The following is a 17377-nucleotide window of genomic DNA, read 5'->3' on the forward strand; positions in this document are numbered from 1 at the left end:
TAAATCAACCATAAAACCTAAAGAATAGATCTGAGTTACGTTTACAGTTGTCCTCGTGATAGCTCGGACCAAAGAAATGTTTAGCAATGGTAAAAAATCAGGAAAATAATTTGTAAGACTCCGACTTCTAATTTTGGTTATATAAACTGTGGTGAAGATAACATCAAGCCAAACACATATATTAAGAAGGAACATTTTAATTTTTGGAGGATCAATGTTTAAGTGATACACAGGATAGAATATTCACAATATTCAGAAGGATGAACTTCAGAGAAGCAGAAAAGTTTGGTTCTGAGAGGAGAGAAAATTCCTCTAGAAATCTGTAACTGGGTGCATGTCACAGATTAAGCAATAGCTCTTAGAACATAAATGTTTTCAATAGTAGGAAGACTGTTTATGTGAATCTATGAATCTCCTGTGTCCAGGGAAGTTCCCATCTAGTAAATGATCAAGTTAGAAGCTTTGCTTTTGTTGTGCGAAACACATCATGATCTACACTCTGGATGCAAAAAAAAAAAAAAAAAAAAAGGGAAATCCAAGTGTCTGACGGGAACCACGAATTTCAGTTTTGAGTAAAAACAGGTAGAATTTCACTTATGAAAACACACCGGAAAAGCATTAGATCATCTTAAATGCCATGTCAGGGTTTATAAAGATAACTTACGATTCGGGTTTCAATTTTTACAGACTACCTCTGACTACTAGCAGATCTTTTTATTGCCAAAAAGCTAGCGGAGGAACAAAAATCTAAACAAACTGACTGAGAAAGTAAAGATCTTCACCAATACAGTGGGAACAAAATATTTCTTTTTATGCTTCTCTTTACTAAAACAAAATGCTATCAGCAACTTGAACAGCTTTTGAACCAATATGTGAAACTTGGTAATTACTCGTGGATGAAATTTTCCCTCTAAAAAGTCATGCGTAAGCCAAAATTTCACTAAAAATAAAAATATTACACTTCTAAATGAGTATGCATAGTCATGGAGTACTATAGACCAAACTATCATTTTAATTCATTACCCATCTCTATTTTTCACATTGGTGATATCTGCTGGTCTTTTAATGGTGCATTAGGAGATTATAGAATTATTATTTCACAGGGTCTGCCATAGAGTGGGGTCTGCTGCTGAAATACTGATGAATTTAAGACCTCCTTCATTATCTGCCATTGAGTGATATATACTATAACTTAGAAATTCATAAAGAAATGCTCAGATAAAAGGACCACAAATACATAAAAATTAAAAAAATTTCAATGTGATGCCTTAACCAGTGATATGTTCTGAATTTACGATTTTATTTTTTTCCGACTAAAGCCTTCAAATGATAACACTCAGATTTATAGCTTTAATAGTTAAAACTCACCCCTCTGCAGTGATGAATTGAAATTCTACAAGTATGTAAGCCTGTAATTGTTACAGTAATCCATACTTCATTCAGTTGATTAGCATATGGCACTCTAAGATCCTAAATTCAATTTCCACGTGGATCAACTTTGTATTTTACCGTTAATGCAAAATCCACACATTCCTAGAAAAGCAACTTCGAGACTGCTTTGGAGCCACAGAGAAGGGGAATTATTATTATTATTAGTCTGGCAAACCTGGGTAAATCACTCAGGCATTCTGAGCCTCAGTTTCTTTGTCTGTAAAATGCAGATAATACATGTCTCACGGCCATGACCTCGAGGCAGATATTGATCGCAACACGCCAAGTGATGTTTGTAAAAAACCCAGAGCAGTGTCAGGCATTCAGTAGGCCTTTGATAAGTTTTGGCAGGTGCCTCCTTGCTTGCAGTCTGAGGTCAGAGCAGGGCATCGAGTGCAGATAATATGCAGACAAATGTTCTTACTAGTCTCTATCTGGCTTTACACACTTGAATTAATGATCAGCAATAGCCCAGGGTCCTGGGAAGCTCTAATATACATTAAATATTCTCAGAGCCACATTATTTTTTTTTTGGTGTAGGGGGTACTTTTGTTTTAAATCTCTACTCCCCTTACAAGAATAGCTTTGTGGAATCTAAAGAATAAAAAAGAAAAACTAATAAAAAACAGACTCACAAATATAGAGGACAATCCTGTAACGGCCAGAGGGGAGGGGGCTGGAGGACTGGGAGAAAGGGATGAAGGGTTAAAGAAGCACAAATTAGTAGTTAATAGATGGTCGCGGGAATGGGGAGCACAGCAGAGGGAACACAGTCAGCATTATTGCCATGGCTAGGTGGAGAGCCAGAGGGGAGAAAGAGCAATTAGGGGGATCATTTTATAAACTATATAAATGTCTAACCGATGTTCTGTATACTTGAAACTTATGATAAAATAAAATTTAGAAAAGGGATAAAAAAGAAAAAAAACCCTAATAACTTTGTAACAAAAACCGGAATATAGTTACTTAAATCATGAGGCAATTAGCATGGTTCCCTTGAATCATGTACTTAATTTTACTTCTTACCTTTTCGATTTTTTCATCCAGCATTCTGAAGAATTCTTGTTGGCTCTCAGAGATGTGCATGCTGAAAAACAAAGAGTAGTTCAGGGCATATTTCATTTTTTTTCTTAAACCTAGCTCTCTCAATAAAAATGCCGAGTCCGTAAACTTTGCGGGCAGATATTTTTTTATTGCAGACTTTTCCACTGAAATACTCTGAAGTTACAGTAGGGATAAATGTTATTACAGTAATCTTACAAATGCATTACATAATAGTTTATCAGGGCTTATGATTTAAGAAATACAATTTCCTTTCAAAGCACATGTTATTTACAGTGATGTTTCTGGGAAGTGCATGTCAAATTTTTTCTTCAGATACCCATTTGTGATTTTAAAAACAGCATAGGCAAGCAGCACAGGCCATATTTCAACCCGGTGTGTAACTGTAAAAAAATATATATCCTAGTTATTATATTGAAAGGTGCAGTTTACAAAGGTCGTCAGTATCAGCATGCTGTTCAGCTGACTGATAGGTGTGGGCTGGCAGCGAACGAGCTGAGAACTTGACATTGGCCCTAAACACCTTCTGCATCGGCAACAGCGAATGTACCTCTCTGGGACTGAAATTCCACCAGAATGCGGGACTAAGTCAGGAAGCAGGTCTGAGCAGCACTCGTCCTGTGTGTTTGCTTTTCTTGCGCCATATAACAGCACACGGAGTGAGACTTAGAAGGTGAGGAGAACAGAGAAGACGCAAAGGCTGTGGGGAGGAAGGGACCTTGGTTTTAATGACCATAGTTTCTACCTAGCAAACAGCAGTAGGTGTTCCAAGGAGGTTCGGGACGCTGGGGTGACAGACGCACCACACAGCGTTTGTGTTGCTGGCCGTCGGTGCCTCCTGGTTGAAGTGGCTGTGGGTGGAGCAGGGACCTGGCTCTGGAGTAGCTTCTTCTCTTCAAGTCCAGATGTGGCGAGCAGCCTACCTGACATACCCCTTAGCATTATGCCTCATCCTTTAGGGGCCAGAGAGTGTGTGGCACAAGTGATCCCAAACCCTTTAGACCTCCTGTGACAGACAAGGGGGCCAAGGTTTTCTCATGTGTTAAATCAAGATTTAAAATCTGGGGGCACAGTGGCATCAGCGCCGATGCGAAAGGAAAACAAACGTATGTGACTAGCAATCAACTTTCACGGTTATAAAGGACTTTGACATACATCATGTAATTTTTGCCCATCTTTTACATGATCACTGAAAGAGAGTAAATGCCCTGTTTCAGAAACAGGCCCTGTCTTATTGCAGGTTTGAAGGGCGGGGCAGAATCTGGGATGATGAGAACATATTAAACGGTCTCTTCTCTGGCTGGACAGAAAAGCCTTTATGCATAGTTGAGTTTTCCCAGATTCTTCGTGGTTTTACATCTTTAAGAGCCACACATATTTTTCATTTGAGCCACTCTGGTTGCACGTCTTCTAAACTGTATACTCATTTATGGAGGCTCTCTCACAAACATGACTCAGCTTTTACTTAGCGACTAGTGGCCACGTCCACGACCTTCAGTCACAACACTGTTCTGAGATGGCCCCCGAGCCTCTCAGACAGGGAGAGCTGGCCCTTCTCAAGCAAAACGGCCCGAACTATCAGGCTTTAGTTCTTTGCCCGCTTTTGAGCTTTTCTCTCATTTCCTCTTGTCAGAGGAGGTGTGAGTCCTCTTTCGGTTTCCTTCCCAGTTGCTGCTTCTACTCCATGCGTGGAAATAGCACAGCCAAGTTTATGAGAGTCATATCTAAAGTTATGTGTAAACAGGCTCCGAGGGAGAGCTGGGGGGATTTCTCCTGAGCGGAGAACACGGATGTCCTGGCATCCACTGTGGCTGCTCTGGCGCTTTTGGGGCATCATTCCTGTTCTTGGCCAAACTCTCAGTAGATAAGTTTGCTGAATAGCTCTGGGTCCTAGACAGGAAAGGTATCTCTATCTCTATCTCTATCTCTATCTCTATCTCTATCTCTATCTCTATCTCTATCTCTATCTCTATCTCTCTCTCTCTCTCTCTCTCTCTCTCTCTCTCTCTATCTATCTCTATCTCTCTCTATCTCTATCATCTCTATCTCTATCATCATCTATATCTATGTCTGTACGTATATCTGTATCTATATCTATAGATCTATCTATCTATACTTATCATTATAGAATATATTTATATATATACACACATATATATTAGTTTCTAGAAAATGCCGAAAGACATCATAAAAATGGCAATTTTAGGAGTTGATGTTCATCGTGGAAACATGTAGGTTAGAATTCCTAGCATATATCGCTTTGCATGTAACAGGAGGGCAATAAATGTTTAATTAACTGACCAAGTGATCTCTATGCAAATTTATGTGATTCATGACCCCGCACAGAGGCAGCACAGTGTGTTAGCAGGGGTGAGGTATAAGCCTCTGATTCTCCATCTGTAAAAGCGGAGGGCTGGTCTCGGAGGTCTCTTCCCCAGTCATTCTATGACTGTTACTAGCTTCCATGAACTCTTTCACTGAAATGCAGCAGCATGAAAACAGGGGCGTGAGGTGAGCACTCATACATACGCACATCAGACAAACAAGAGGGGAAGCCTTAAGTAAAAGCGACTCTGCGAATATGTCTGCCACCCCTGTGATCGAGGATGCCCAGGCTCAGAGGTCCATATCAGGAGCTTGGGACCAAAGGTGATGGTGACGAGCTCAGGCTGCATATACGGTAAAGCAAGAACAGAAACCTCAGTGGTTTAGGTTTTGTGTAGTTTTACCACATCTTTCCTAACCATTAAAAAAAAAAGCATCTCTTGATTAAAGCAAACTGAACAAGAGCCACCCAACCCAGAATTAATTAGACAAGCCAGTGTATTTTCAACCCCACCTGAATCTGGAACTAAATATTTACCTGACTCTGGGGTAGAGAATACAACCATTAGGAAGTAAAAGACCATTTTCATTTTCTCAGGGGCCCTTTGAGAAACGATTCTAACCAAACATAGGCAACTGGCCTTCAGTCAGGTACGTCTCTATAATCACACTCCTCTGATACAGAAACGCTGCCTGATTTTTCTCTGTCTCAGAGAGTTCGAACATCCCTGCCTGCCTCTGCCTCAATGAAAAACCTACCGAGAAGAGTCACCCACCGGACTGGTTTGCTATCTTGCCACCGTGAAGTACAGTACGTAGACTGTGTTAGACAGGAGAGACTGCGTGGAAGGCTGACTTATTTATGATCAAACCCCGATGCACTAAATGAGCTTATCAGATAAACTCCAGTGGTCCTGGAAGAGTGGCAGACACATCCAGATGGGGCGAACGCCTGCACGAGGTCTCTGTTACCTGTGCGTCATCTTAGGTACGACGTACCTGAGATCATGAGGCTGCTCTCCATGGGTCTGTCTCGAAGAGAAGCTCCGAAATCTCTCCGACAGAGACAGACACAACGTTTTTACTCAGGTGAAATAAATTACCGTGTATCAACTGACTTCTGCCTCGATAAATGTGGATGTCTGGCCTCTTCTTATGTGGAGACTGTACCAACACTGGTTTAATACTAGTTTTTAATCGAGACTATAAACTGCGCCGTGAAAAACAGTCCCTGGGTAATGACTCGGTTCTAAAATGCTTTCTGATGCACAATTTGATGATGGTGAGTGAGGAGTGAGGAAGAAGAAAAGCACGCTGGCTTTCTATCTTTCTTCAAGATGTTAGAAAGGGATGATTGAATTGTTTATGATTTTGCATATAAATTACAAATACTTGATGGCTAAGATTAATTAGATCCAAAGATCTTTTATAAAAGCCTGTATGTTGGTGCCTGCTGTAACTAAAAAAGCTTAACGATTTCAGTAATTCCTATTTCTCTCTAATAAATAACGACTCAACCTTGGAAAACCCAGTGCACTTCTTGGGACCTCCAGCTGGCGCTGGCAAAGCTCTCATGACTTAACCCTGAGCCAGCAGAAGGTCTTCTTTCTGCAACTTCTCAGCTTCATGAGACAAGGGATGACAACGCGATGGAATCTTAATGACAAGCAAGCAAATGAACGTAAGGTAGATAAAATGAGCTTTAGAGCTGAAAGATACATGGCTTTCGTGTTTAGTGACTTAAAAAAAAAAGCTTCTAGATAATAAAAACTTAAGCCACGAGAGTATGAAGAAGGCAAGGTCTTCATGCCCTAATGGTTTACCTGCAAAGATGAAATTCAATTACTCAGTGGGTTCCTGGCAAATCTTGGCCAGAACACAGCTATTTCTTCATGATCACCATTATTTTTCAACTGGACCTCAGGGAAGAGGGGTTGATTCTAATCCTCACATTATGACACACCCTTGCTAGGAGCTAATGACCATGACAACAACCTAGAGCTACCTTATCTTCCTCCCACGCAACTGTTGATTTATTTTAGTTGTTTTTAACTTAACGTAAGAGTGCATCATGCTCTATATCATCAGTCAGGTCTTGCTCATTTCTTCTGGTTTATTTTGCTAAGGTCCATCCAGCGTTGTAATTGCTGCAGTACATTCATTTTAACTAATTTAAATATTAACTTTAAATGAACTCATTTAATATTAACTTTAATATTCCATTGTGTGAATATAGTGTCGTTTGTTTACCTAATTTCCTGTTAAAGGGCATTTGGGTGGTTTCTAATTACTAAGGTTCTTACCAAGCGCCAGATGTTGTGATAAGCACTGGGCACACGTTATTTCATTTAATCTCCAGACCATAAGACAGGGTTGCTCACCTCCATTTTTCTCTGAGAAAACTGAAGCTCAAAGACATTAGTCACTTGCCTGAGATCACAAAGTCAATAAGAATGTGCGCTATGTGTTGCATCAAATGAAGAAGTGAGGATTATCTGCCTTTATTATTAATCAGTCTGCCATTATTTGGTATAAGACTGTCTTTCCATTCATGAGAAAAGAAATTATTTTATTTGATGCAAATACACAATAATTAAGAGTCTCCTTGATCCTATATGTCAGCAGGTGGGAGAAGTAAACTCTTCTTGGCCCTCTAGGAAGGTTTCTTAGTTGAATTCCAGGAACCCCATGTTCTGACTCATAGTTTAGAACACACACGCACACACACACGCACATATGCACACACTCACGAACATGCTGCTGTGTGGGAAACAGAGGATTTTCTTCATAATTTTAATGTAAACACATGAGCCAATTTAATCAGCTTCTCCAAGAACTTCAGCCCATGCCAGTTTGCAAGCGTGCCGTTGTAGTGTGAACAAGTTAAATAACCATTTGCTCTAAAGGGAAAAAAGAAATCCTCCTTAATCCAGTCTCTCCTTAGAACTCCTAGATAAGGGAAACACTTAAAAAAACGACACCTATCAAATGGCTTGGAGGTAAAGATGATTGACTCTGTCCTCAGATGTTTGTTATCCCCAAGGGCTGATGACGCCAGTGAAGGGAACACAGGAGGCTGCGATCACAGCGTTCTACTCATCCATGGGTACAAAATCCGGTTGTACCATTATACTGACATTGCACATGATAAGCGGATTTTAAAATGTCTCCTTTTCTTTGAAATGAAAAACATGAAATCTTTGAGCTCATGCACCACCCCCTGAAGAGTCCTGACCTCTGTATCACGGTAGCCATGGCTGTAGCAATGCCACAGGCACTGGGCCAGGTTAAAGGGATTATGAACTAGGTTATTTTTGTCTCAATTTCCTGGGAGGAACCAGAGATAATACAACTTCCTCTGATTGTGATTTTGACTCGTGGGGCTACAATTACATATACGTAATGGTCCCATTGATTTAGGGAGTGGGGTGACTGTTCAAAGGTACTCATATGATCAGGACCCCCCAGGGAATTTATTCACCTTTTGAGAGAATATCACAAAAGCAACTTGGAGCCTCTAGGATAACGGAGCCTCTTCGAAGAAAGGAGAGGTAGCTTCAAAGTCACATAAAGTGCATTTCAGTTTATTACCAAGGTAGATTCAGTTCTAGAACAATCTAGAAAACTACTCATTATTCTCTTTTAACTTTTTAATTGTGAAAAACATAACACATGGAAAAGAAAACATGGTATTTGCATGTGTTTAAATAATAATAATTAAAGGGACACCCATGTAATCACCACTCAGATTAATCCATTTCCCGTTTGCCTCAAGAATCCTCGCTAGAGGTGGATGCCGTGTTCATCTCGAGATAACTCACAGATTATAGTCCTAACCTTACCCCCAAAGTTTGCCACAAAATATCTCGTTTTATTACTATTTCACATCGCTGTAGTATATCGTTAGTCTTTGGAAATAAATGACATTTTTCTATTTATAGCATTCTGTTTTTAGTAGTGGTATTTCTATTTACAAAATACAGTAATTCTCGATCGCCGAAAATGTCAAATCCTAGATGTTCCGCTTTGTATTGTTCTGTGCTTTCGAATTTATCATATGAAAAAAATTATTTAATAGCTGATCATCATATACATTTCTGTTACATTAGGATTAGCAACAAGTTCTCTTTAGAAATACCTCCAAGAACAGTTTTCATATTTCGTTTTCATATTGAAAACGAGTCAGATTCGCTTCAGCCTCAAAGAGAGTGTTTATGTAAAATTAAGTTAAAGCTGGCAGCGAGTTGCACTTTTTTTTTTTTTCTAAATGGGAAATGGGTTAAAGAATAGAATCCATGGTCCCATCGTCTTCCTTTCAATCAGAAAGAACCACTACACTAAATTTAATGCCTTTTCATTTTCTTGCTTGTCTTTATTACCTTACCATATACATATATACAAACATATATATGTAATATCGCTAAGTTCTGCCTAGTTTTCAACTTTATATGAATAAAACTACATGGAGGCAGGTACCACTCCTTACTTTACAATCTTATGTTCATGAGATTCCTCCATCTTTATATGTGTAGCTACAGAGCATTCATTTCCATGAATATGCAGTATTTTTACCATAAGAATGCACCATATTTTTGTTAGCCATTATATTTTTGAGGGACGCTTGTGTTTTACCTTCGAGAGCTTCAAAAGCTCATAAAACCATGCTGCTATGATATTTCTTCTGGCACACATGCCCTAGAGTTTCGCTAGTATATGTATCTGAGAGTGAAGTTTGTTGGGGAGAAGGTCTATGTAGGGACAATTTTACTAGATAATACAAATTGTTTTTCGAAGCATTTGTACCAGTGTATATTCCCACCAGCAGGAGTTAAGAGTGCCTTTGTTCCAAATTCTGGTCAACCCTTTGTATTGTCAGAGTTCTAAATTTTTGCTTATCTTGTTGCATGAACTGGCTTTTGTTCATATACAGTTGCCATTCATGTTTCCTCTTCAGTCAAATGGTTATTCATGTCTTTAGCCTGTTTTTCTATGCATTCTCTGTCTTACTTAGTGATTTGTAGAATTACTTCATGTATTCTGGAAATCCGACTATTTTCGATTATGTGCATTGAAAACCATTCCATTACTTTGTGGCCTTTTACTCTCCCTTTCAGTATATTCGATAAACAGAAGTTCTCAATTTTAATATGATCATAATAATTAATCATTTTCCTTACGATCTACATCTTTTGTGACTTATTCGAAAATTTTCCCTACCCCGTGTTCATAAAGATATTCCCCTTTCTTTTCTTCTAACTGGTTTTCAATGTCTACTCTGGGTCTGTTTTGGGACCCTCTATTATTTTCTGTTAGACCAAATCACACCAGTCGCAATTACTGAAGCTTTATAACAAGTCTTGATTATCTGGTAGGCAATATAAAACTCACTCTGAAAATATTTTTAGCTTTAAAAACAAGATAACAAAATAGAAACCAGAACTTACTTGGCTCTGGGTTGATGAACTAATCCTGGAATCTCTTTATTTGTTTTAAGTCTTGCATTGGAACTGGCACTTTTTTCCTGAAACACATAAATGTACACATTAAAAGAAAGGATGAGAATCAGCAATTTGATGACAGCATAAATTTTCATCGCACAAATACTAGATTTGTTTGGAACCCTCCACAGTTGGTTCCTTCACAAGGACAAAAGCCCTTGCAAAGATGTTGCATGGTCCAGGTAGAACTGTCAAACATTTTCACTGGGAGCATGGTCATGAAAAGAGCAATAGCTTTATAACAACTATGACTCTGTTTAGAAAAGTAAGTACAACTAATATTTGATTTTTAGGGTGAGTTATTGAAAATGGTAAGAGAATCAAAGAACAGAAGATTCTAGTGTCAAAAAAGAGCAGCGGAAGGACAATCACAGCCTCTGCTGACTTGCCCAGTTAACCGACTTCAATGCGTTTTATTTGTAAAAGACAACGGTGGTTATTGAGACATAAAGTTTGCGCAAGGCCCTAGCAGTAACAGGGATAAGAACATGACTAAAAATAACCGTTTTCCACCCACAACAAATATTGGGATTGAATTCAGTTGAATTAATAAAATTCAATAACAGCCTGTATTCAAGAGGCACTTTTTGGCTGTTAGCCTGGTCTGATTTCTTATGCCCAGTAAACCAACTACATGGGAAAGAAACACCCCCAAGTCTTAAAATACCGATATATCAGTAAGCACACCATCTCAATCGTATTACTGCTCTGTATTTTTACAAACATTGTATTTTTAAAAATATTAGAGATACTTTATAATTTGCTCACAAAACATACCCTTAAAATGAAATGAAAGGCTAAACTAATTTAAATTTAGAATATATACTAATATTTAAGTAACTGTATACACTCAAGGAAGCTGAGGTGTGGCAATAATTAAAGACCCAGGTTAGAGAGAGGCATAAAAACTCGTGTGGGCTGACCCACTGTTCTCAACCACTTGCAGAGTGATGTGGGATGGCACAAAACAGATGGTCCCAAAATGAACTCAAAATTTGAAGTCCGTATTTCTCTTAGGACAGCAAAAGCCATTGATGTCAATGAACCTCCAATGATTTACATGCCCTCATTGTTATTTATCATTTAACACGAGCTTATCTGTATAACATTGGTATTCCAAACCAGAATGTAATTTTGTTTGTGATCTTCTAGGAGGAAAAAAATGAATCATTATGATTCTTTTGAAGTTTACCTTACTTTCACTGAACTTAAGAATGTTTTCATGAATATTTAAAAAATACGATCGATATATTGTTTCTTCTGCTGATGGGGTCAGAGAACAACAGATGAACTACCTTGTTTTTTACAAAGCAGGGGGGAGAACAACTAGAAAGTCTAACGCGATAACTCCAGGAGGGTGGGCCTACGTCCCCTCTTCCCCATCTGGGCCACAGTGCCTGGCACCTCATGGGAGGTGCTTACCAAATATTAGTAGAATTAATCAACTTCCTTTTAACAGTTAGAGATACAAATAGCTCAAATGTAGTCTCTCTGCTGGACCAAAGACGTAGGTTCCCTCCAACTTAGTCATTTTTCTCCCTTAAACTTTCTGTACGCATAGATTAAGCATTAAAAATGGACCTATTTGATATGACAGAACCTTATACTTTTTCTCTAGTCACATAACTTCTCGAACTCTTTGAAACTAAATGACACATTGCAATTTCAAACATTGCTGGATCAGGTAAGTGGCTTCTAATTTTAAGGATACAGATGACATACAACGGTATGGGTTATATTCAATTTATTAAACTGTACCCTTCATAATTACACTGCCTCGCCAAATCTTCCTTCAAAACACATCGTATGGTTGCTAAGCAAAGAAGGAATTTCCCGCAAATAACAGAAACTCAATGGATGAGCAGAGCCCTCCTATTCAGGTGAGACAACAGGTGACCCCTCAGGTCAGCACACACAGGTATGCACTTCTGGGAAGTGTGAGGGCCAAAGGTGGGAGGGAGGCAAAGGGAGGAAATGCGGCTTCAGACTTCAGAGAAAAATAAAGTACATCAAATTACATAGAGCTTTCTATCCCTTATATATTTATAATGTATTTGTTTTTACAAATCACCGCTCACCAAAGTCAATAATAACGACTCACTGAGCACTTACTATGTCAGGCACTATTTTAAGTGATTGACAGACATGAACTCCTTTTAATGTTCATAAATATTTACATATATCAACTCATTTTTATGCCCACAACACCTCTCTGAGATAGGTACCATTATTAGCACCATTTTTATAGATGAGGAAGCTGGGGCACAGAGAGGCGAAGCACTTACCTGAGATCATACACCTAAGTGACAGTGTTAGGATCTGAACCCATGCAGAATGGCCCCAGAGTCCATGCTATTAGCCACGAGGCCAGCAGTTCTCAAACTTTTTAGTATCAAGATCTCTTTGCTATAGTCTCCAAATTTTAATACATTTCATTCTACAATATGAAAAAACCATATTTATTAAAATCACCATCAATCTCATCAGAAAAATTGGGACAGAAGCTGTCAAACTCATGGTGGTATAAAGTTTTCCAAAATTCTACTTTTGGTTTAAAGTCTGAATTTTATGACTGGCAACAAATACTGCCAATTGTTTCCTTTGAAGTGACAAGTTCTCTTCATTCATCTTTGAGAAAAGTTTTGCCGAATACCCAAGTCTGAAGAAATACTTTGTCTATTTCCCATTTCATCACGTAGACTATAAAAAAAATACGCATCCAACGTGCAGGATTTAATAAAATTAAGTAATTTTTACCGTTTCATAAAGGACATTCTTAAGTGGAAATGGAACGCATCCTTCCACGATGAGTGCATGGAGGTGGAAATAAGTGACTGCTGATGGGGTCTGGTGGCGCTGCCTGGATCTGTGCTAAAGGGTGAGCGGCTTTTCTTCCCTCACTTTTGCACCATCAGCGCAAATGTCAACACAGCAAAAAAGGCAAAGCGTTTCTTAGTTATTACTAGGAAAATCAGCTGGAGGAGTCCCTGAGAAGGTCTCGGGAACTTTTAGAGTCTGAAGGCCACAGCGTCTACTTCTTTTGCAGAGAAAAGAAGTACTGATTATTTAGTTATGCTACATGCCTTATTTAAACTATTTAACCACCTTATGAGGTAGAATTTATATTCTATAAAATTCCCCCATTATTAATGCATGATTAAGCGATTTTAATGAATTTACAGAGCTGTGCAATTATCGCCACGATCCAGTTTTAGAAAAGTTCTCTCATCCCAAAACATTTCCTCACATCCATTTGCAGTTATTTCATGTTTTCATGTCTAGGCCTGGGAAACCACGAGTCTGCTTTCTATCTATGACTTTGCCTTTTCTAGATTCATATAAATGAAATATATATTCCTATATATATATATAAACATTTATATATATATTTATAACCTTTTGTGTCTGGCATTTTTCACTCAGTAAAATGTTTTTGAGGTCCATCCATATTGTAGCAAATTTCAGCATTTCACTTATTTTAATGGCTAAATAATATTCCAATGTAGGACACACCGCCTTTATTCGTTCGTCACTTTGGGGCCATTGGATTATTCTAGACAGCAGTTGTTATGAATAACCTGCTATGACCATTCGCATACGAGTCTTTGTGGGGACATATATTTTCATTTCTCTTGGGCAGATCCCTAGGAGTGGAATTGCTAGATTATGTGACATGGTAAATTTACACTGAACTATTTAAGATGTCACCAAACTTTTCGAAAATGGAAAAGCGCCGGATTCCCCCATCGGCTTTCCACAGAGCAGATTCCAAACCCAGCTCCGGGGTCCAGGGGTCCACGGGAGGAGCAATCGTGTCAACTTTGTGACACTTAGGGGCTCCATCAGCTGAAAAACACCTCCATGTTTCAAAAACGTTTGCAAACTAATGTCAGGTAGTGACAGATTTATTTAAACAGCAAATCGAACAACTTTCTCTCTGTTCACAAAGAAATAATTTTATTTCTTTGTGAACAGAACACACCTGTCAGTGTCTAGAGTAGACTTGTCTTTCCCTTCTTAGTTTCTCTGATGCTGGCGACAGTCAGACCAACCGAATTCATGCTACTGCTCCCGGACCCCTGGGTGGCATCTCTCTAAGGGAAAGTCACGCTACCAACAGGAACTGACAGTTTCTTCAAAAAATTCCCTCGAACTTCACCTCCCTGTTGGCCAGAGATAAAACTTCTTTTTCTCATCACGTCCTTGCCGGTGGTGTCCCACAGAGTCTCAGGGGACTTAGGCAGCGGTGGCCTTGTGAGGTTTCCTGAGTTGATTCTGGGTTGGAAGTGTGGGAGAAACCTCACTTTCTTTTTTGGGGGGCCCAGCAGTATAAAGAAATCTCAGGGTCTGATGGACGCAGGAAGCTGGAGGCCGAGAGGAAAGCAGTGGAGGTCGGAGTAACAGCTCCAGAGGCTGCTGATGAGGAACTGACTGGGAGGAAAGACACAAAGACACCAAACAGAAACTCTCCCGAGGTTCCTCTCCATGCACAGAGCGTGTTCGTGTGTACATGTGAACCACTGCATCTCACAAAGTACATGAACACTGGAAAAGGTTATTTATTAACTAGAATTAGGAGATTGGTGCGGTGGGGCACACATATTTAAAGAATAAGAACACATTCAGCTATAAAATAAATGAGTAATCATTCCGGCTTTTGGGATATAACCCACAGAATGTATTCTTTCTAAGAGCACAATCTCATTTGATGTGGTACGTGCGATTTCTCAAGTAGTATTAACATGAGATAGCACACTGCCTACTTCAAATATAAAGAAGTTTTATCTTCTGTCTTCTGAATGATGGTGATTAGCTGAGAATGTCTGGATGGAAACAAATGGTAAGGCCGAAGCTTCTAGATGCAGCTGTTGACTTGGGCCCACCAGTATCATTATAGTTACGTAAAGTCAACACCTCCCTTAAAATCACCTGCTCAAAGAGATTATTAGAATTACTCGTATTTTGTCGAAATTATTTAGTAGTGATGAAGCTGGCATGAAAAGTCTCGGCTTTATGGAAATCTTTTTTCTATAAATTAAAATACAACCATGTACATCATTTTATATCAAGCAAATGTTAAGTGGGGCAAGTCAGTTTTAAAGCATCTAATATTTTTCACGTAGTGGCTTCTCAAGTCTCATTGAAAATATTTAAAATATTCTTTAAAAAGTAAACAGCATTGTAAGGAATTGCTCAGGACAGATTTAATTGTATACCAACAAATCCAGAACAAAGTCATTAAGTCGCTATGTCAGTAATTTAAAAGAAGCAAACTATAACATTAGACATTCCACTGAGAATCACAAATTAAGAATATCTTCAACAAGGTGCCGTATCTTCAGGTTTTTCAAAGAAATATTATATACACATCCAGAGAACTAACTAATTTCAAAGAAGCATCTTCCATTTTTGCCCAAGATGTTTGTTTCAGTTGGGAAAGGGTAGTTTATGTTACAATAAAAAACAACTCCTTATATCAGTAGTTTAAGTTTATGTCTTGCACATGCTACATGTCCAGCACAGGCTAGCAGAAGGGCTCTGCTCATTCTAACCCGGTGCAAAACCATAGCAGAGAAACCTAACAGCCCATGCTTCCCTAAAGCAGTGTTTCACGGTATTATGTGCCAGACTGTGCTTAGAAATCAGAGATACAATCGTCATCCACTAAAAAAGTGGGCAGACGTTTAAAAAGGATAGAAGTATGTGTGATGACACCTAACGCAGAGGAGGAGGTCAGGGAAGCCTCCTGGAGAAGGAACCAGGTAGGGCTGGGTCTAGAGGAAAGGAATCACACCTTGGCAGGGGGAGAAGGGAACGTAGCACGTACTGAGAACCACACAGAGCCTGGCACAGCCAGAGAAAGCCCTGGGGTGCCAAGAGGGCACATGAGAGATAAGGTGGTGAGGTGGGCAGGGGCCGGGCTAAGAAGGGTTCATGCTAGGCCATCTGGATTTCCCTTCGAAACGAGGAGGAACAATGAAGGAGTTTGTGTAGCTTCTGGCAAAATATCAGAATTGTGTTTCAGAGGCGGAAGCAGAGAGGCCACGAGGAAGCTGTGCCAGTAAATGAGAAGAGAGTCTATGAAAGGCTGAACTGAGACAAGAGGGGTCAGCACAGCAGAAAACAGACCGCCTCTCCACTTCCCGCCTGTGTGACCCTGAGCAGATTACACGACCTCTGCGCTTCAGTTCCTTCAGTTGTGAAATGGGGGTAAAAGCAAGTACCTGCTTGGCTGGGTCGCTTGTGGTACAAGAAGCGTGCAGTAAATGATAGCTCCTATTAATATGATAGTTACTCTGGGAACAGGGACGAGATTTGAGAGCTGTCGAGAAGATGACTGTGTGCTCACTCCAGGCTGGGCAACTTGCTAAGCTTTGAGAGAAACAACAAGAAGAAGACAAACGAGATCCCTGCCCTTATTGAGCAATTGCAAATGTCATAGAAAAAATTAAAAAAAAAAATCCCGAATGCTAAATTAGAATATAAGAATTGATCGAATTTGAGGTCAGCTCAATCTATAAGGGAGACGGAAGAGGAAAAGGTATAGTTGAGAACGACAGCCACATTTTTGGCTTTTTTTTTTTTTTTTGGCTTCCTTGCTACGTATGCATAATGGATGGGTTGACATTCTAAGTAAAGGTATCTTTCTGGGAAAACAAAGGAAAGGTGACATGGCTACTGATGCAAACACAGAGCTGGGCAGAGGTGCGTTTCTCGTGAAGGGAATGAAACGTAAGCTTCCAGGCAGAGAAGCAGTGCATATGGAGAGAACATCTGTCTGAAGACCTGGAGTTTGTTGGCTGACCTCACAATTGTGAAGCTCATTTCAGGCCTGACTGGATCCAGGTGCTCAAGCACTGTCTCCCCTTTTTGCTGGTTCTCATCTTAGCCCGTCATCTCGGTTTCATTTATTCAAGACCCTGTGGCAACCCCAGATTCAATCCTTCCGACTCAATCACGGTCCCAACAGGCAAGAGGGTCTTGCTTGTTAGCCCCAATTACAAGAATCCCCTGCCTTTGTCAGAGGCTGACCCCTGGGTAAGGGGGGGCAGGTGGGGTCT

General features: G+C 39.6%; 1 protein-coding gene across 2 annotated transcripts in view; it reads right to left on the reverse strand.

Moving 5' to 3' along the window:
- The window catches only part of CUNH1orf21 (chromosome unknown C1orf21 homolog), a 122438-nt gene that overhangs the window by 19900 nt on the left and 85161 nt on the right, over positions 1-17377 (reverse strand). For both annotated transcript variants that reach the window (XM_006907741.1, XM_015586120.2), the window contains 2 exons: positions 10263-10339; positions 2458-2518 (listed from right to left, as the gene is read on the reverse strand). In XM_006907741.1, the coding sequence (XP_006907803.1) occupies positions 2458-2518; positions 10263-10339 (138 nt within the window). The remainder of the gene's footprint in view (positions 1-2457; positions 2519-10262; positions 10340-17377) is intronic.

The sequence above is a fragment of the Pteropus alecto genome, unplaced genomic scaffold (assembly GCF_000325575.1).
Source record: "Pteropus alecto unplaced genomic scaffold, ASM32557v1 scaffold101, whole genome shotgun sequence".
Lineage (NCBI taxonomy): Eukaryota > Metazoa > Chordata > Mammalia > Chiroptera > Pteropodidae > Pteropus > Pteropus alecto.